Below are 21,294 nucleotides of genomic sequence, written 5' to 3'. Positions count from 1 at the left end.
ATAAGAATTATATCCTTTTTTTAAAACTGATATTTTGAGAAGTTCATCGTCGGAGATGAAAAGGTGAGGACAACGATCGAACTCAAAAGATCCAGTACATAGAAATACAAATCTGTGAACATGACTTAAAACACGGAATCCCCGGAAATTTTAGAGGTGGGATCAGGTGCCAAGGAGGAGTAAGCTTCCCCTGTTGATTGATCACGTCTGCATTGGACCCTTTGAATGGATCAGGTATACGGAACATTTTATAATCAAATTTAGCAGAAAATCAAAGGCCTCAAAAAAGTAAGCAAATATACCACCCTATGAGAGGTTATATATTTGCAAAAGAGGTCAACATAACGACCATAGCATTCACGAAATGCTGACTTTGATAGGGCATGTTAAAAATCTTGTAACATCAGTTACATGTAACCTATCTGCCTGGATTAAAAATTATCGCACTCATAGCATGCTCTTTGGTGTCAGGTAAGTTTGGAAATATAAGCAATATGTACAGGTGATAGCAGAATATTGCTACACAAATAGGGAAAACTGAAGCCCAAGTCATTTCTTTTGCCGTTTTATTGAGTAGTTAGTTGGCCCCCAGCTGCAGAACTGTAGCTCCCCGAAAAAAATATATTGACAGACCGTCTCCGGTCTGTCAATATATATTTTTCGAAGAGCTACAGTTCTGCAGCTAGTTGGCCCTGATCGGCCATAGTCAGTAAAACATTCAAATATGAACAGATCTGACAGACGTGTGATATATCGGATCGACAAACGAATGGGGATAATTCAAAAGTTGTCGATATTTCTGAATGTCGAGTTGAAGACCACATCAAGAGTTTTCTTATTCTCGTCTAAAACTGAGTATTTGAATAAATTCTGTTGTTTTATTTTAAAATATGTTTTAAAGATAATATTTAAGGAATATAAAAAAAAACAACAGGTAAGCTAATAAAGGAGCTTAAATAGTGTCCATTGGAATTCCAAAAGTTTGTCGGAGTCTTGATCTCCGAAGCACAGGCACTTGTTTCGTATACGGGACACCCCTCCTTGTGGTTAAAATAAGTAGGGGTGCCCAGCATACAATACAAGTGTGCTCCGAAGGATATCATAATTAATTACGGTATCGCCTATCCTTTATGTGGACGATGAGAAATCTATATTAAAAAAAATTATCTGTTTATATTCTATGATTTTTTACACAAAAACTTGGCTTTTGGATGTTAGTAGATAAATAACAATAAATATCATTACTTGTTATGATACTGATTGATTTTAATTGCCATCCGACAAAACAAACCATTTTACTCTTGTCTAAAATGCAAGAAAAACCTCGGGTTCGGGAAACCAATAATGCATCCGGGGATTTTAGAAAAATGGCTGCACCCTGTCCAACAGCAGAGGTTCATTTTGCTCAAAAACTTGCGGCCAATGAAAAGAGAACAAGAGACAGTGCTTTTAAAAAATTAAAGAAGTGGCTCCAATCTCGGTCAAGTGACGGAAAGGGTGATTAAAGCATTCAAACAAAATGAAATTGTGATATTCGTGCAAGAATAATTTTACCACGTGTGTTTGTAAATTGTTTTGTAAAATGTAGCAGACAACTAGTAAACTGTATGTTATTATCGAAACAGACTCATCTTACTGATAATATCTATGAGCTTTATGTGCACAAGCCATTGCGCATATTAGATTGTGTAAAATTTTTAAATTTTTGTCATTTTCTTTCCCTTCCAGAAGCAGACTTCTTAAAAATATGGAAAGGTTTACACTACTGTATGTGGATGCAGGACAAACCACTTATTCAGGTCAGAGTGGCTATTCATGGCAACTTTGAATTTCAATTTTATCCCAAGAATTAGAATTAGATTTAACAGGTTGGGACCACTCGCCCAAATGGGATATAATAGGCCCTTTGGGATAGACTATCCCTAATGGGCTATAAATTTACAGTGCAGAAAATGAACATTTTTATTTTGGATTTAAATACATGTATCATAAATCCGCATCAGGGCACCTAAATCTGAATAACTTGTGGTAAGCAAGTTTTTATGCAATCCTACGGGTGGCCCCAAGAAGTTGAGGAACTTCAGGATCAATCTTTGGCCCTAAAAAAACTTGTCAACCAAAATTTATTCCTTTTTAAGTGACCTGATGCGGATTTATGATATTTAAATCCAAAATAAAAATTTTCATTTTTTGCACTGTAAATTTATAGCCCATTTGGGATATTCTATCCCAAACGGCCTATTATATCCCATTTGGGCGAGTGGTCCCAACCTGTTTAATTATGTATCCTTATTATATAAACTAATATCATTTTTAATCAAAAACTTATTGTGAATGATAGATTTCCTTTCTCATGTTTCAGGAGGAACTTTCCGACAACATGGGTAAGCTATTGCACGTGTTTGGGAAGGTGGACATCTCTCTGGTATTCCTAGGGGTGTTCTTCCAAACTGAGTCCCGAGAGTGGAGTGGCATAGATCGATGGAGAATGGACAAATTTATGATGGTATTTTAGTCATATTTGATCGAGATTTTTATGTGGAAAGGTTGAAAATAAACCATAGATGTAGTGTTTGTCCAAGGTGATGATAAAACAGAAACAAACTGTAACTTCCATGACAGTTTTATACTGATTTAATGAGGCTGATTGGATTAACACAGAGTTCTTTTTGCATGAAAGTCTTAGATTTCACAATGTGAAACATTGACATACATATACATGAATTAAAATAATTCCACAGAAGTTGATGGTTTTGGTCTATGGGTCTCTTGCTTAGGAAGGTTGTATTTATGATCAGAATTGTGAAAACTTTGTGATTATTATACCCCCGCAAACGAAGTTTAGGGGGGCCTATTTACTGGAATCACCATGTCCGTCTGTCTGTCTGTTCTGTCTGTATAAAGATTTTGTCCTGTTTCTCAGAAACTGTTGGATGGATTTGTCTGAAAATTTATACACTTAGGCCATAGTTTTTATATCTTTCGGTTTACGGATCCGCCGACCCGATTTTTTCAGGTTCTGGAAAATAAAAATAATGGATTTTATCACCACTTTCGATAATTTTCCGGAAAAATTCATGCCTGATCATCAGGGTTCTAATATTTATAATACGTCTGAGTCCCAAACATGTAATAAAACCTGTCATTCTTTCAAACGTTTCAGTGACCATATAAACAGAAACGTGTAAACATGGCGGCAAGCAAGTCTTTATTTTGAAGTGCAGTCAAAATGTCTTGAAGATAGCACGATGTCCAGAAACTTTTCACAGAGAATGAAAAAAGAGCAAACTATGGGAGATGCAATATTTCTTTTCCCCAAAGAGTCCTGTTAAAAACGTAATCTTCTGTGATTTTTATGGAAATAAAAATAACCACCAAAAATCAGCTGTTTCAATGACATAACTTCGCTATTTTTTCTCATTGATAATATTTTTCTTCCAATTCAAAAGTAATTAAAGTATTAATATGTTGAAACTGGACAAAAATTATAGAAATTGCACACAAAGACTATGTACGTTTTTTTTTTCAACTTGAATTTATTCCCCAAACCCAGACACATGCTAAACTTTTTGTGATAAGTGTATGAAACAAAGAAAATATCGATATAACCAAACAAATAGCTTGTTATCATGGTTATAGGTCCCAGATACATGCCTTGTTGACATTTTACTTTGACCACCATTGGTAGATATAAGGTCATGCTAATAAAAGGAAATAGGCAACATTGTAGGGATTTACTAAAAGAAGTAAAGATAATATGTGACTTCGTATTGATAATTAATATACATGTAATATAGTTTACAAGATTATGAATCTAAATCAAAGTAAATTAGTTGGGGTTTTTTTTGTAAAAAAAAAAAAATTAGATAAATGAATAAGCATGTTCCCAATATTCCATGATCAACATCTTTAATATTTAAAAGAGATTTTCTTTAATGATTTCAAATAATATCTGAAGTTAACCTTCAGTAAAATTATTTGTAGTTCCTTTTATTTGATTCTCATTTACTACCAATAATTTTTCCAAATTTCATGAAATGTTTCTAATTTTTACCAATTCAAAAGACGGGTGGTCGTGTTTTTTAAAATCAGCGATATCGATGTTCCGTTTGAGAGAAGTTTCAAATTATTTTTATTTTTATTTTGTCGCCACCCAATAGACATTTTGGTTGAAAAAATCCGTAAACCTAAAGATAAAATAACTCTGGCCTTAATTTTCACCATATGAAGGTGTGCACCTGGGATTTTCATCATGATTGGATGATTTTTCTGCATTTTACAGGCGTTTTTTCTTTTTTATTTTGTGATTTTGTTTGGCTCATAACTAGAAAACTATTAGACTTACAATTATCAAACTTGGACAATTTATGCATCTTGGGTAGACGGTGTGTCACGACCTATTTCAAGGTCACTGTGACCTTTAATTTAAGTGATTTTTTTTTTTAAAGCTAAGTTTTTAAAATTTTAAATTTCATAATCCTAAAAAATGTAAAAATATAGATGTATCCTTATTAAAAAATGCTAAATTAAGTAAAAACTTATTTTTTATCATATACTTTACAGCAAATTCTATAACAAATGTTAATGATTTGAGAGGAATTCAGTTTGTCCCATGGGCATAATTATCAAGCACTGGTCAAGGAGAATTTTTGATAGCAGAAATGTGCATGTCAAATTAGAGAGAAACTGATGAGTTCATTGTCGGGAGTTAACTGCCAAGAGCATCTGTAGATCTAATCTTAATTTATCTCTTTGGAGTTGGGCAAAAAGAAATGGCCTTATAGTTGCTTGTGTTAATTAAGAGTTCTTGATGGCTGTAGTTCAGATAAAGATCTTTCAATTGGTGTAATGTAATTAAAACAAATTGATGTTTTAGTGTATGATTAAAACTGAATTAGTATTGTATAATATAATTAAAATTAATTATACATGTGGTCATTGAAAAAATATTACATTTCAATTTTTATATATTTGCAACAAATTGCAGTCATGTCTCACTTAGAATTTTATAGTCTAAAGAATAATTAATTTTTGATTTTTTTTTATTAGACTGTAGCATTTCCATTATTTCATAAAATATGCAATAAACAATTTAGAGCTGCAGATGGATATTTGTTAAGCTCTAACACAGCCAGTTTAGAATTATATGATGTATTATTTGTTTTAATTAATCCCTACACTGTAAGTCTCTTAGAGATGTATGTACAATATTTTAAACATGATAAGAAATGGAAATTAGATCATTGAAATCTGTGTCAATCTGTTAATCAAGGTTACTTAATTTTCTCGCACCCTAAAATAATTTATGATTATCAGAACAATATTTGATGGGCGTATCATGCTGTGGCAAGGCACTTTATTAGACAATAGTGAATACCTCTTTCTAGATCCATAAATTTTTTCTGAATTGGCACCTACTCTGAAAAACCCAGCGGGGGTATTTGTCCCTACTGGACAGTTCTAGTTTGCTGTGGTTTTTAGCTAACCAGGGAGATGCTTGGCCAAGGCCTAGCCTTACTGAAGAAGGCAAAGTGGAAGAAGAATCACATAGATTTGTTTTGCCAAGTTATGAAGGACCAGGTCCTGATGGCAGAAAATGATGGCTATAAAATCCACATTACTGACATCTATCTGGACGAGCTTCAGAAGTCGGGGGCTGATGTGGTAAGAGTTCTTTGATAATAAGATGTGGAGAGGGGTTGTCCTTTTCATTTCATAATTCACTTGAGCCAAAGATGCAAAGGAGCTTTACGTAGTTCAGCTGATAGTCCATCTGTCAACTTTTTCATTTTTTTTTTACATCTTCTCAAAAACCAAAACTTTGAACCAATTTCAGTTCAACATGACACAAAACATCTTGGATGGTGATGCAAAACTTCAAATTCAGATCACCTTTTTAAAAGAGAGGCAACTTAATGAAAAATAGTGAAAGTCAGGTTGATTTTCAAATTTCATATAGATCTGGCCTGGGGGCCATAAAACTTAGACGAGCTCACTTTTGATCTCATTCTCCTTTTTCCACTATTAATTCCTTTGAAAAAAAGTGAGACTGAGATCAAAAGTGAGGTCGTCGGAGTTTTATGGCCCCCAGGCCTGTACTTGTTACCCTAAGTGGCATGTAGGCTTACATCTTAACTAGTGGTTTATCTTTATATGGTAAAAATAGTTTGCATTATTATCTTGTATTCACACAAATGGATCAATATTTTAAAATAATCAGGTGATAAAAGTTCATACAAAATACTTACATTATCTTTTCAGCTTTCACCAAGCCAAGTGGTCCAGTTTTTAGAGCCCTTTTCTGCATTTTTAGTTGAGTCCAAAAAGTAAGTTGATTGCTTTATATGTGGGATTTCAGGTTTGATAATTTGCTGTTTAAATCTTTTAAGTGTGTTCCAAGGTAAAAGTTTTGTTATAAAGTTTTTGATGAATGGATTCTCATTTTTAAAAAAAAAAAAAATGAATTTCAGCACAACCCTGGTAAAGCGAGTAATATCCAGGATTTTTGATGCCATAATACAACAGACTGTTGATGATGCTAAACAGAGAGCAGAGAGGCTGCTACAGGTTTCAGTTCTTATTGTGTTTGGAAGGAATGAACTATTGTTATTGGCATAGTGTACAATAGATAGTCCTGAGTGACATAACATTTCCTAGCCTGGCAATAATGAACATGCAAGCATACTATATGTACTGATTAATTTTTCACTTACATTTCTATGTATGTTTTAAGCAGTTCAGGTGTACACACACGTTTTGTCCATGTAAACATTCTCTTTGTGACGTTTGTGTACTTTTTAACATGTTTTCTACCAGATGCTACAACTACTTTCAAAAGTATAAATCTAAATATTCCCCCTGAAAATTGTCAATCCTGATTATTATGCCCTTCTTCGAAGAATGAAAAACATATTGAGGTTGCACATACTGAAATGAAATTTGGTATACAGATTTATCATAAAAATGTCTAGGCCAAGTTCTGTTTTGGGTACAATTGAGTATTTTTTGACAGAAAATGACCCTTTGACTTAGAAAAATTCAAATTATTTGCAGTTTCTGTGAAAATTTCTAATTTTTTGCAATTTCCACTCATTTTCTTCACAAGCACGTCTGGAGGGGGGGGGGCATAAGTGTTTCAGAAACATCTCTTGTTTAAGTCTATCTATAGAATTATAATAAATAATAGTCTTTCATTAAGAAGCATTAAAATTTTGATATTCATATTGAACATTACAGCAATTGCATGTTTGTTAACCAAGAACATTTTATCACTAGAGAGAAGATGAGGCTAACAACAATGGAGTAGAACTTGAGAATTCTGATGATGAGGATGATGATGACACTCCTCTTAGACTTGATGTAAGTCATTTCTTATACATACTTATTTCAACCGGGGAATAATTCTGCAGAATCTCTATTTCTGTTTAATCTGCAGATTTCTTAAACTCTCTTTATATACCTTTAAGTTACATGTATGTAAAGGTCCATTGAAAAAAATTCTTTGGAAAATTTTTAACAGTTTACATAGCATAAATTGATACTATGCAGAAAAAAGAAGTACTTTACACAAATCTTTTTATTTAGCATGCATGTATATGAGGAAAAAAAACGGAAGGAACTCTTATTCAATGAACTCTCTGGAGGTCTCTGATCAAATCCCAGCCCAAAATGATGAAAACTCTTACATAGCCTGACAAACTGTGGAGGCAAACTACTGATTTAATGAGTCTGAAGGGCTGGGCATTTCTTTCTTTTTGTGTCATTGATTTTTAGAATCTACATAATTGTTCAAAAATAATGAATACGATGTATATTTTTCGCTATGCTATTTATCATCCAGTTTTTTTATACATTGAGATGTGCTTTACTAACCCCAGAGTTGTATATACTCTTCAAAAAAAGAAACGTATCGTAGAATTTTAGTGACACATTGAACATAAAGATTATTTAGTAAAATGATGCATTGATAAAACAGAAATGTGGTAAGCAACAGGAATACTATCTAAATGTCATAATTACTCAACAATTTTAAAATTATAGTCAGTTTAAGACCATTAAAGATCAATATCTGGTATGCCCCCCGCAGAAACAAATGAGAGCCACAAACGGCATCTAATGGAAGCAAACGTGTGTAATAAAAACTGTATAGGTATACTCTCCCACTCCAAATGTAGAACTTTAGTCAGCTGTTGCAGAGTCTGGGGATGCAATTGTCTTTGGCAAATCATATCAATCCATTTTGTCCAATGCTACTTAATTTGAATTAAATCTAGCGATTTAGATGACTGTGACTGAAACAGGTTGTTGTTTCTTTGCAAGAATAGGTGTATCAAACGAGCCATATGTGGCTGTATATTGTGAGATTGCAATACGGCTCTAGGATACTGCAAAATTGAATGGGTATGTGGAGGCAGAACATGGTTAGAGTACCTTTTTCCATCAAAGTCCATTGAATTCGAACCAAGTCAATCTTACTTTCTTATAATACCATTTTCCATATCATTACACTACCACCACCAACTTTTTTTAACGTCCTAGAGGCAGTTATCTATCTAACCTTCATTAAAAAGCATTAGCACTCTTAAACTTGTGAGAGGCTTTCAAATAAACATTCTGGACTAGTAGGTTCACCAAAATGTTCAACAGTGATGCTGTGGTCATACTCTATTCATCTGAGATCTTTGAAGTCGATATTTGGGGTGTTGTGGGGTCGAAAAATGGCATGAATAATCCTCTTGCAATAATTCGTAGTCAACTGAAAACGGTCTTGTGAGATGATCTGTGCAGTTCAGGGATAGCTAATGCTTTAGATGGCGTCCTTGCATTACATTCATGCAATTTGCATTATCCTCGGAAGTGACGCTGTGTTGCTGATGTCACACGTAGTCTACCATATTTTTTGCGAACATTGGGTGTTCAATGTTAATGGTTTATGTTTTATAGGTTAGATATGGTCTGTGTGTAACATTAAAACCTCTTGCAATTGTAGATTGCGGTACCCCTGCTTCCAGTCGCCCATTTTCCTTTTTGTGTCACGCAACATTCAGATGTAGCATTTTTAGGAAACGTCATTTCTCACATAAAACAAGATTCAAAATATCGAGAACCCCCGCTTTTGATAGCCTCTTTGTACCTGAAGGAATTGCATCGGAATTCAACAAATGAAAATTGAGATAAAAATTTTGGTGGAAATTTTGCAAAATCAAGTCTTTTTGTCTGTGAGACTTGTAGAATAACTGTAAAGTTAACAATTGCATTAAAAAATCATTCATTTCACTCGGATACATCGTATCCATACAAAAATAAAAGGTATGACAAAACTATCACAAATTTTCAGGGCATTGTTCCTATTATGCGTTTCTTTTTTTGAAGAGTATACTTTGGGATAAGTGTATTTTGGTAGACCTCAGCATCATCACGTTTTGTATAATTCAGTCATTAATAACATTCCTTGTTATCTACATTTATCATCAGGAATGGAGCCAATTTCTGTGTTTAGTCCATATCTAAGGTTTTATTTGAAATCAATGCATTTCCTTTAACAATAGACATCAATATATTTTCTGCTTTCTGAAGAGCTTATCTTGAAATCTGCATTATGTGAAAAATAATGCTCCCCCCCACCCACCCTGGAAAAAAAGACCTCATTATTGATAAACATCCTATTTTGAATATTTCAAATTGGAAAAAGGCCTGTCTAATGATTTTTCTTTTGAGATATTCATAATGTTTCCAAATAAAAGATGTTATTGTTAAAAACTTATTATAATTAAGTAGATTTTATTTTAGGAAATGACTTTCATAGCAACTTCCAATTAAAATTGTAATGAAGACATCATAAGTCAAAGATAGGGAAGAACATATACATGTACATCTTTGAAGTAATCAGTATGCCCTGTATGATGATCTGTGACAATACCTGACAATCCATGGAGGGGACAACTGATTTAATGAGTCTGAAGGGCATTCTGTATCTCTGTTTATTTTTATAAAGTTCTCCCTGTAGAATCTTAGGTACACTGTGCATGTATTTCAACATACACTTAACAATAGGAGAATCCCGGTTTGTGGCATAGGGATGTTTAGAGTTCATATCAAGCTGTAGATGTTAAATTATTGTTTTTTAATTCTTTAAAATGAATATATTCAATGGATTTAATTATTTTTATTCATGTATGTCATTTTCCTTTTTTGTCATATCCAGTACACATGTATTTTTTTAATATTTTATACTTACATGGCATTTCATATAATATTAAAATAAAATGGAGCAGAGACCATCTGACATCATTGAAATGGGAAATGTGGTATAGTCTTTGTAGAGATGAAGTCTCTAAAGTGCTAGGACTTATTAACTATGGTTGATGTTATTGTCTTTTTTTTCAGTTTGACTATGGGGCAATAGCTGACAGGTTGTTTGAACTTGGAAAGAAACCCGAGTGTTTAAGTCGGCATAGAACCTTGATTTACAATGTTGTGAAAAAGTAAGTGTAGATATGATGAGCTGTTAAATATGGATACCAATCACATAAATACATGTATATGTTTAAAATTTCACGTGAGGTTTGCCAAACTTGTCATTAAAATGAAATGATCAAATGCTTTAAATTGCTGTTTGTGTGTTTTAGTAATGATTTCATTTTACATTCTATTGCCTCTTTATTTAAGTAAAGTATTACACAAACTACTAGAAATGCACAAAGCCTGTATGATGATAAATCACATTGCTTGACATTCTGTGGAGGCAAAACAACTGATTTAATGAGTCTGACGGGCTTGCAAAAACTAATAAATTTAGAGAAACTTTATCTTAATTCAATTATGAACACGAAAAGTCTACACATATACATTGTCCTCAATTCATAGATTTATTAATTTAGAGATATACAAATACTTATTACAGTGTATGTCCTTTTATTAAAATAGCCATACATCCAACAATTATTATGATATTTCAGGCTTCGTGATTTGAATGAAGGTGTCCTGCCAACCAAAGAAAACGATTACACTGACCTAGAGAAAGGTTACATCAACCGAGAAGAGTTCGCTAAGTCTGTCAATAAGCTTATCTCCATGGAAACAGAGGTCCAAAGACAGAAAAGAAAACGGAAGAATCGGAAACGAAAGAAAAACCAGGAGAAAGGTACTTGTAATTGTACAGTCACTATTGACCACAGTAGAATCCACATCTAATGTCAATGAAATTTGGTACAAATAGTACTAGTGATGGAACGATTGTCACCGACAATCGATTGTCGGTCGTTAAGAGCTCTTCGATGCTACTAATCGATTATAAAATAAATGTCGCCGACATCACTAGTTAACAAAAAATAAAATTGTCATACTTTAATTTTATTACCAAATCCAAGTGAAGAGCATAAAAGCAGTGATGAACGTTGAAAACATGGAAGGATTCCGTGTCTTGTTGATACTTTTACCGCCATGATTAAATATGGGGTTAGACTAATACCAGGAAACGCTAATATTGCAAGGTTTTACTATACAAAGGAAAACTAATTAGTCTAGTCAATCTTTAAACGTAATTATTATCATAAATACAAGTCTAACTTCTGGATAATTACTTTTAAGACTTGCAATTGTATTATTTTAACTAATTAAAACTAATTTTAAGAAAAATATACATGTATTAAATACAAGGTGGGACTAATATCAGTAAAATACCCATTGCATGGACTTTATAAAAAAAAAATAAAATAAATTCCCATTCTGTTTCAATAGTCTTAAATAGTCCTATATTGTTTAAAGAAAACAAAATATTATTTTCCACTTTTTATAAAAGAAATTTCAATTAACATTTTTGAATATTTTATGTAAGTAAATGTTTTTTTTTTTGTTTTTTGTTTTTGTTTTTTTGTAAAAGTCTGACAGAAATCTGAATAAGTTTCAACTTTTCTATATTAATTTTATTAAAGTTCAAAATTTCGATTATTATCGATTATTAATCGATTATGCCCAGCCGATTATTACCGATAATCGATTCTGATTTTTTTCCGATTCCCCATCACTAAATAGTACAGTGTACATGTATGTCAGTATAGGCATCAAACATTCAGAATACTTAAGTTAATTTTGTTTCATTAGTAATATTGGCCATTGCCTATGTAATCTATGTAATGGATAAAACTTTTATATTGGGGTTGGAGGGTTAAGATTCTTCTCCTGTTGTGGTTTTCAACCTGTTGTCTTTTATCCTAGCAAATGAAGAGGACACAACTGTGAAGAAAAGAAAAATGGATAGTTCAACAGAGATCAACAAAACAGACAGTGTTACTGAGGATAATCCAGGGACAGGGCAAAAAAAAGTGAAAAAAGAAACAGGACTCACAAAATTAAAGGACAAATTACTGGGTAAACGGAAAAAGGACAGTGAATCTACAGAGCCTTTGAAAAAGATGAAACGAGCAGATTCAAGTCAAGGTGTAGAAAAACCTTCTGTTGTAAATGTGAAAAGCAGAAAAACAGAAGCAGCAGTGAAAAGTTCAGAAACTCAGAAGCCAGCTGGGATTTCTGTAACACCAAAGAGAGCAGTGACTCGAAAATTAGCTGAGAACATAGAAAAAGATTTTGAAGCTCCTCCCTTTGATGTGGAGGACAGTGGTTCAACATTAGAGAAAGACATTGCTAGTGTAAGTAAGCAATCGAGTCACAGAAAGGTCCCACTGGACACCCTAGAACTAAAGCATATACACGACCAGGAAGTGGCTCACAAAAAGGATGTAGAAGAGGAGGTGGAGATATGGGTTCCGAATAAAAAGTACTCCGGCAAGTTAAAGGGACTGTTTGAAAAACAAGGAAAAGGTCAGGAGGTCAAGAAGTTTGCTCAGTTTGAAACCAGTGTGCCAACCCCTCCAGCCTATGTGAGGAAAGCAGTGGCCAGGATTGCCACCCCAAAGACAGACCCAGGGAAGGCATCAAAGGTAAACCATAGGGGTTTATATAACATGCTGATACACATGTCCTGTTTAACTGAATCTCACAGCAAACTCACTGTGTATTATTAGCAGTAAATAGAAAAATAGAAACTTAAGAGAGTAGATGATTATCTTGTATTATACAAAGAAAAGAAGCCAATTATTGCAGCTTTAAAGTCATCTTTCTTAATTGTTTTTCTCCTTTGCAGAAACTGGTGGAAAATGAGAAAGGAAGTGAAACTTCTAAACGAAAAGTTACGTTTGACATGAAGAAAAACAAAGCAGTGGGTGAGTGTACTACATGTTTATACATTTTTTTATTCAGTGAAATATAAATTATACAGGATATCATGAGGGACAGTAGATAGTCCTTTGTCATATCCATAATTCATTTTATCCATTTAGTAATTTGCTTTAAAAAAAGACTTAGTTGTTGACAGGTTTAAGCTTCAAACAGGTTTTACTGAACATGCATATGATAAAATGCATTTTCATTTGTTTTTTTTCTTTTTTCTTGATTGCGCTTTGCTTATACATGTACTTTTTTTCCAGACTTTAAGAAAAGTATTCAGTTCAGCCCAGCACCTTACAACCCGAACAAGAAACCAGAACAGAGCATTCTTAAAACACCAGAGGGGGCGTCCCATGTCAATGTTTCCGTAGCAACGCCTCATGGAACGATGCACTTCTCTACCCAGAGACCTACCAGGCAGCAGACGCCTCACGTCAACAAAATGAGGAACGTCAAGAGAACGCCATCTAGTGCCAAAAAACTGAGGACGCCGGCAAGTACTCAGAAATATGCAGGGACACCTGTACCCAAGAAAGCAGCCCCCGTGTTAAGTATGAAAAAGTCTACCCCTAGGGCTAAAGCTCACGACTTCTTCTGAGACCGTTTTTAATTTTTTTTTCTTATTAGATGGTTGTTAGTGCCAAGTGAGACATATATGTTTTCTGACATCTTTGAAATATTATATGCATTATTTGTATATATGAATATTTTCATTTTACCGTCAAAGCGTATTTTCAAATATTCTTGATTTTTTTCTCCATATTAAAATAAAATTAATCTAATATTTTATAGCACTTACATATATTATGGCTTTTAAAAAGCATTCATTGTTGTTGTTACACAAATTTACATTCAGTGAAGATTTTCTAATCCAAATGTTAATTATTGTAAAATGTTTGCTTGATGTGATGTAAATTTTAGATACTACTCAATAAATTCAAATGTTTAAAATGTCTGAACTTTTGTCTAATCCAACCATTTTCTTTTTACCAATGGTGTGATAAAGATTAGACAAGTTTTATTGTACTAAAAGAGTAAGCCGCAAAAGTTCGCAATATTTTGTTCAAATAGATACTGTTATGTAGAACTTTTGTTTAATATTGACAAATAATGCTATACACGTCCTTTCAACAGACATAATAAATCATCAAGAAAATAAATACTTAGTAAGGCACTGAAGAGAATTTCAGAGAAATATTTAATATTTGGAGTTTTGCTTTCACTGGCAGCTACATTGTACATTTATATGTATAAATAATTCATTATTGGTATCTGATACTTTCATACAAAATAAAAAAGATTTATTTAATGAGTGGATGGTGTGTTATTTTCTTTGTGAACAATGCAATATCATAATGGGACATCATGTGTTCAAAACAAGAAAATCTTCTTCAAGAACCACTGGGTCAGAAAAGCTGAAACATAATGGGACATCATGTGTTCAAAACAAGAATGGATTTTGATTTTCAGCTACAGTTTCTTTTTTCATAAATAGGAGGTACCCATCTCTTGTCCGCAACTTTTCTTATACCACTGAATAAAATATACTGATAATTTCACAGATTCTTTATTACATAATGCCATTGTGCACCTCCTATTTTACTCTTTGATCTAACCCTTATTTCGGGTTTTTCAGAGTTAAACATCGACTTTGCCATTATACCCATGAGGGAGACAGGAGGGGTATCATTTAGTGAGCGCAGTGCTCACAGTACCTCTATTTTTTTTTTTAAAAATGTAGTCTGAATCCATCCATATGTGTTATTGGAAAATCGAATGTTGGGGGGGTGCTTCAATAAACTCTTTCATTAACCACGCTGACAAACGTCATAGAGAAGGTATTGGTACGTTATCTTGACCTTTACAGAGTGTTCGAATCATGTGCGTTTTTCCCAAATACCTTTAAAATATAACTGAAACAATACTTCAAAAAGTTGCTGAACTTCAAAAAGGACTGCAACCGCGAATAGACGTGTTTTCAAAACACTTTTATCCGATATTTATTAAAAACTAAAATAAAAAAAAATATTATGAAGAAACGTTTATTAGATTTTATTGATAAAATATGCACAAAAGATCAATGATAAACTTAGTTTTCATGCTTTTAGCTACACTTGCGAATAAATAATTAATCATATCTATGAATTTTTGGTGATTTTACTTTTTATAAATTTAACACATTACATGCTGAATGTAAAATAGTACAAGAAAGGGTTACAATATACAACTCAAAAGTTTTGCACTACTACATTGTATACATTTTCTAAAAGTAAAAACAAAATGTGTTGTGAAACACTCGTATGGCAGGTTACGGCAAAGGATATAATTTCTCTATTGAAAGTCAAACTCCAAGTTAAGCTCTAGAAATAAAAAGAAAGGGAATGTCCTAATAAATATAACTGTGAAATATGAAAGCACAAGCCACTCAAAAGATATTTTTTAAAGGGGGTCAAACTTTAAGGTCAAAGTCAAAAATATTTATTCCTAAGAAAAAGTCACAATTAATATCGGGGTATACACGACGATTTAGAAGTATAGTACAATTCTCAGTTAACCTTGGACTTTCAGTAAGGCGTGGCCGGCATTCTCGGCGCTACTTAATCAGCGTCTGTCAAATGGCGAATAGATTCTCATTGGTTAAGAAATTAATAACGTCAAAAACTTAAAATTGTTGTTGACAACGATGAGACACTTAAGCCCAACCTCTTTGCCGAAAGAGACCTTTTTATTGGCTATTTTCTACACTCGTTGACATTTTTATCCCATGTACATTTCAACAGTGTATGAAAGCTGTGTAAATTCAGAAGCTAAATATGTAATGTCGACAATGCCACACCTTACTAAAAGTGCAAGATTAACTGAGAATTGTACTAATAGGCCTAGTGCCATTTGTTCAAAAGTTACGGCCAAGGTCAAACTTTAGTAAATTTGTTGGTCAAACTCCAATGTCAAGAGGTGAAATATATGTTGGTAACCAAAGAAAGGTCTTGTACACATGTATAACATAAAAGTCATCGCTCTATCCAATCTGAAGTTATGGCCAAGATTCAAGTTCTGCAGAAAAACAGACAAACGCACGAACAGGGGAAACGTTATCTATCCCTAAATCTTCGATTACAGTATTAATAGGAGAGATTTTTTCCTTTCCGTTTTCTTTTTTCTTTTAATGAGTTTATTTTGACAATCATAAAAAACACTCTACAGTTGACTGTCTGTGACAGTGTAAATGAGGACAGGTTGATCGTTTAGACTTGGGGACCTCGTACAAGTAACTCGCAGCATACATCTGATGCAGTGTATACTAAGCTAGTAAAATACAAACAATCACGAGCAAATAGGCGTTGGAATCTGTAAAATAAGAAATAAAAACTTAAGATGAAACATGAACAGCGAAAGAAATTCTTACATCTGTTTTAACAGACTTGCATCCAAATTCTTGAAATATCAAACATGTCAAATGTTGATTCGAAACAAAAGAAAACCAAACAAACAAAATGGATTAGAAGTATTTTTCTTCGATAAGAATTATATTCTTACTTAGAACGGAAGAGCGAGCTTTCTGGAAACTTGCACCTGTAGTGGTCTCTCTGCCGGGCGTGGAAGTAACAGGGGCGCGGGTTGTTGTAGTGAAGGGAGTACCTGTTGTAGAAGTGAGGGGAGCACCTATTGTTGTGGAAGACGGTGTGTTTGGTGAATCAGAAGATGTCGTTAAAAGCGTTGAACTTGTTGAATCTAAAATGTATTAAGTTGAGGAGATAAGAAATGAGAAACGAAAAACATAGTCGATATGTTATTTCATTCACACAATTATCATCGACGCAAAAAGTTATGCAGAATCTTGCTCTATAACTTAACTAAAGCGTTATAGTACAGATTGCAGCGACCGCTATACGCGCTATTCATAAATGTATAATCGCGAAAAGCAATGTATTTGTTGGCTAGCTACAATAAGCGCTATCACGGGTACTAAATGCTATTTATAGAGCTCTATATTTGACGTCTTTGAGGTTACCTTCCTGGGAAGAACTTATGATGCTACTTCTGGTAGTACCAGTGTTATTGGAAATTGTACTGCTGTGGTACAAAGACGAAGTCATGTCTCCAATGGAATCGATAGAACTCGTTTCTGTAGCCATGGTACTGAATACAAGTGTCGTGTCTTCTGATGTTTCCTCATTGGAATTGAAGTCTGTAAGCGTAGAAAAAGAATTTGTTGTAATGGGAGCTAGAGAAGAGTTGGTGAATTCTTTTTCTGATGTTGTCTGTTGTGATGTATTCTCGGTTACAACTGATATGGATGTCGAGTTATTCATGATGTCTGTTGACAAATCCTCTGTGATTGCGTGTACAGTCTCTGTAGCCATAACATGACTCGTGACATCCTCGGTTGATCCTCCATTATCAGGAAGGTTTGGTTCTGTGGATTGGGACACCATTTCATTGTCCGTAGTTCTGCCATTTGTGGAATCCGGTTGTGTGACAGTGGGTAATGAAGCATTCTGATAATTTTCAGAGCTAGATTCTACAGTCGTTAATAAATCTTCGATATCCGAACTGGTCGAAAATAAAACAATGGTGGATGATAATAATGTCTCGTTTTCTTGTCTGAATTCAGTGGTTGTGAACAAGGTGTGGTTCTCTGGGTTCGACTCCGTGCTGGTCCATGATTCTGTATCGACCTCGTTAGTTGTGAACCAGGTCCCGTTCTCTGTATCAGGTTGGGTAGCCGTGACCCAGGACTCGCTCTCAGTATCAGTTTCAATGGATGTGAGCAAGACATCGTTTCCTGTAACGCCTTCACTGGTCTCTGTAATTGGTTCATCTGTTGTGAACAATGTCCCGTTCTGGGGTTCAGAAGCAGTGAACCAAGTTTCCGTCTCCGGACTACTAGGATTATTTGTTGTTGTTTGATGTGTTTCTACTGTAAAAGGGATCCTAATAAATTGACATTCATAAAATGTGAGTAGAACCGTGCTTACTCTGCTGATCTAAAGATTAGATTATAGACAACTATAGAAAGTAATTTAACATATAAATTAATTACGAAGACATAAACTAAATATAATTTATATGTGCGCAGTTTTGGCAGTAGTATATGCGCAGCTGTACCGTTTTATTTACTTTTCTTGCGCAAGTTAATTTAAATGTACGGTAACATTTGTTAATGAAATCGTAAAAATAAGGATGGTGGAACAAGGTGATCTTAATTTCAAAATAAAGTATGAAAGCTTTGTACCAGATGATATTGTGAAGGATCCTTCCACAATTCCATTCGCACATGTCGTGTTTTGGCCAGTTAAGCAGAGGAAGGTAGCAGTGACGTTTGTTCCCAAGTGGTATTCGAAATGAAATTCTCTGAAATTATTACATGCTCCATTTGCCATGATCCCCGAATCAGAAATACTGGACATATTTAATGGAACAAATCCTGTTTCACTGTGTTCAGAATCACTATTAAAACAAAGCTGCATGGATAGTGGTTGCGAACCGACCGTTACATTGCAGATTAGAGTAACGGAGGTGTTTGCTGGGTATAAAGTGAAGGTGGCGTTCGAAAAAAGTTCTTGTTCAGAAGACGATGTTGAAAACGAAATGTCCTTGGGACCCTCTGCAATGTACAAAGTTAAGATTCGTTTTATAGAACGACTAATGTTGCTTCGGATCTTCTTATTTGATACATTCTTTTTTAAATTACTTAATTTCTTAACTATACCCGTATATACTAGTATACTATTAATAGCACAATCGATTTGCTAACTGTTAACAAGTCTTTATTCTTGTGTACCTAGAATAATGCAAGACAAACCTCTGGTTAGGATGGTCGCATCATTAAATTCAACAAGAGGGGATCCTGATCTAGTCACTGAAAACTCACACCGATAGGTGGCGCCGTCTTCGCATAGCACTTGATTGGCGGGAATATGTAAAAGAAGAATTGATGACAACAGGGAGTCGACGTTGCCTGAAATGTTGGCTCTGATTTCTACTCCAGAATCTTGCCATGATATGAGGCCTGCGTTGGAACCACGATCATACACTATAGAAACTGTCTTTGATTCTTCTGAGCCGAGCAGCCCGGAGGTGTTGCGATATAACTGGATTGAGTTAACATCGGTTACTGCAGGGTCGTTTGTGATGTACCGACATGCAACGGTCAGGTCTTCTTGTCCAAGGTTTATAGAATTTGTTACGTTTATGTGAACTTCTCCAAGAGCCCCTGCAAAATAATTATCATGATAAAAAAAAAACAACTTATTTTTACTGTATTTACAGTCTATTGTTTCAAATCAAGACTACTCAGTACTCAATGGAAATTCCACGTGAAATTTTAATTCAGATTTAGAAAGCTTGAGTAGTAAGAATATGAATAAAGATGTGTATCAACAAATACCACATAGGATGTTGATTCTTCTTCCAAGAGTGCAAATGACTCTCGTTCTATAGTACTTTTTGATTTAAATCATGGTAACCTAACAGTGACAATAGCCTAATGCACTTGTGTCCATAAGACATCAATTTTACAGCCGAATGTACTAAAAGAACAGCTTCCACTTGTTTTTAATTGTTCACCTTTTGTTGATCTTGATATATTTTTATCAAATTTCATACATTTAAATGACCCTTGAGCTTACTTTCCACCCAGATCTTTAACGTTTCAAGGGCTGTTGATATCACCTTGATAATTTTTGATAAGCCCAGTAAACAATACACAATGATACTTGGAGTATTTCACCAAGGTTGTAAATAGGTATTAACATGTCTGCATGATTTTAATTCTCTATATATTGTACCTCGTGTTGTAAATCAAACACAATCGCATTAAATTTTACACATTTCTCAATTTACGATAAAGATACATAGGCTTGTCAAGTTTTTTTTTTTTTTTGGTTTGAATTTTTTTCTCCTTCACTTAGACCCCCCCCCCCTCTTTCAATTTGCTTCCGACGCCAATGAGATAAAATATACGAAACATATGAAACCAATTGATCTTTTACACTATATTGGAAAAATATTTTTTTCGAATAACTATGTATATTGATGCTACAAAATCTTTAAAATGCTCCGGCATTCTTACATCCAATTTAAGTTTGCAGTTCTTCAAACAAGAAACAGAAAAGGGATCGAATACATGAATCGTGTCCCTCTGTTGCTCTTGCTACATAATAGTATATTTCTTTGTTGGTTTTAATGATATATAGAAATGCATGTAAATATATTTGCTCCAATATAAAAAACTATAAGCAATTGAATTAATTGGTGCTCGCAATTATTCATTTGGAAAGAACAACTTGAATATATAATAATTGAGTTGTAGTAACTCCACCCGGTGAATTCAATTTACACGATATTGTACTCGTTTTTTGGATTGTTGCACGCAACATTTCAACTATTAAGCGTAAAATAAATGTAATTAATGCTACCTTTAATTGAATTCAATTTGCATGAATTTGTAATAATTCTTTAGAAGAGATCAAACCTTGCATAATATATACAACTATAATACAAGTAAATATACCAAGATATACAAAAAATCTTACCAACGGATAAAACAACAAAGAAAATATGAACATCCATTGTTCCAATGTGGATGAAGAAAAATTGACTAACTATTGTTTTATCTAATGTATATATAAATATTTTATTACTCTCCTTGAATGAACAGTACTTGAGATAAATTGTAAAATAATGGGTGTGGAAAGCGATTACAACGCTTTGACACCGTGAATTAAGATGGGAGCAAATATGACCCGCTGTCAACCCAGAACTTTAATGACTAACATTCGATGATGCCTTTCAATTTCTTGAAGTCCAATATAAGCGGGTTTAGAAGCTGAAATTTTTGTAAAAAGTGAAAAATTGTATTCCACTCTGGTCAAATCTGACTCCCTTGAGTACGAAAGGGCCAAAATCTTCTCAAGAACAGCAAGCCATGATTAATAAAATTAGTATAGAAGCTTGTAGTGACATTCAAGTTGTTCAAATCATGACCCACAGCTAGGGATGTTTAATAGTTTAATATGGAGAAAGTATGAACTAGAACTGTCCAATAGGGACAAATACCCCCGTTGG

General features: G+C 33.8%; 2 protein-coding genes and 1 non-coding gene across 3 annotated transcripts; 2 read left to right on the top strand and 1 right to left on the bottom strand.

The window, feature by feature from the left end:
- Positions 1-1,334: 1,334 nt before the first annotated feature.
- Positions 1,335-14,537, top strand: LOC134233989 (ribosomal RNA processing protein 1 homolog A-like). The gene is made up of 12 exons (XM_062716048.1): positions 1,335-1,497; positions 1,729-1,799; positions 2,363-2,506; positions 5,482-5,664; positions 6,262-6,326; positions 6,471-6,567; positions 7,276-7,359; positions 10,387-10,484; positions 10,959-11,143; positions 12,217-12,938; positions 13,142-13,220; positions 13,485-14,537. Exons 1-12 carry the CDS (start codon positions 1,368-1,370, stop codon positions 13,820-13,822), a joined length of 2,196 nt encoding a protein of 731 aa, XP_062572032.1. The 5' UTR covers positions 1,335-1,367; the 3' UTR covers positions 13,823-14,537.
- On the top strand, positions 10,704-10,774 carry LOC134234002 (small nucleolar RNA SNORD57). The gene has a single exon (XR_009985097.1). It is a non-coding gene; the product is annotated as a small nucleolar RNA SNORD57 (small nucleolar RNA).
- A 1,925-nt stretch (positions 14,538-16,462) lies between the features above and the next one.
- On the bottom strand, positions 16,463-21,204 carry LOC134233996 (serine-rich adhesin for platelets-like). Its single transcript, XM_062716059.1, has 6 exons — positions 20,763-21,204; positions 19,031-19,441; positions 18,461-18,832; positions 17,237-18,145; positions 16,762-16,956; positions 16,463-16,572 (listed from the first exon to the last, which is right to left on the bottom strand). The coding sequence occupies exons 1-6, from the start codon at positions 20,797-20,799 to the stop codon at positions 16,526-16,528; spliced, it is 1,971 nt and encodes a 656-aa protein (XP_062572043.1). The 5' UTR covers positions 20,800-21,204; the 3' UTR covers positions 16,463-16,525.
- Between the last annotated feature and the right edge of the window lie 90 nt (positions 21,205-21,294).

This window comes from Saccostrea cucullata, unplaced genomic scaffold (genome assembly GCF_032062105.1).
Source record: "Saccostrea cucullata isolate Sc308-1 unplaced genomic scaffold, CSIRO_AGI_Scuc_v1 ctg81, whole genome shotgun sequence".
NCBI classification, from domain to species: Eukaryota; Metazoa; Mollusca; class Bivalvia; order Ostreida; family Ostreidae; genus Saccostrea; species Saccostrea cuccullata.
This window is presented reverse-complemented; position numbering and strand designations above follow the sequence as displayed.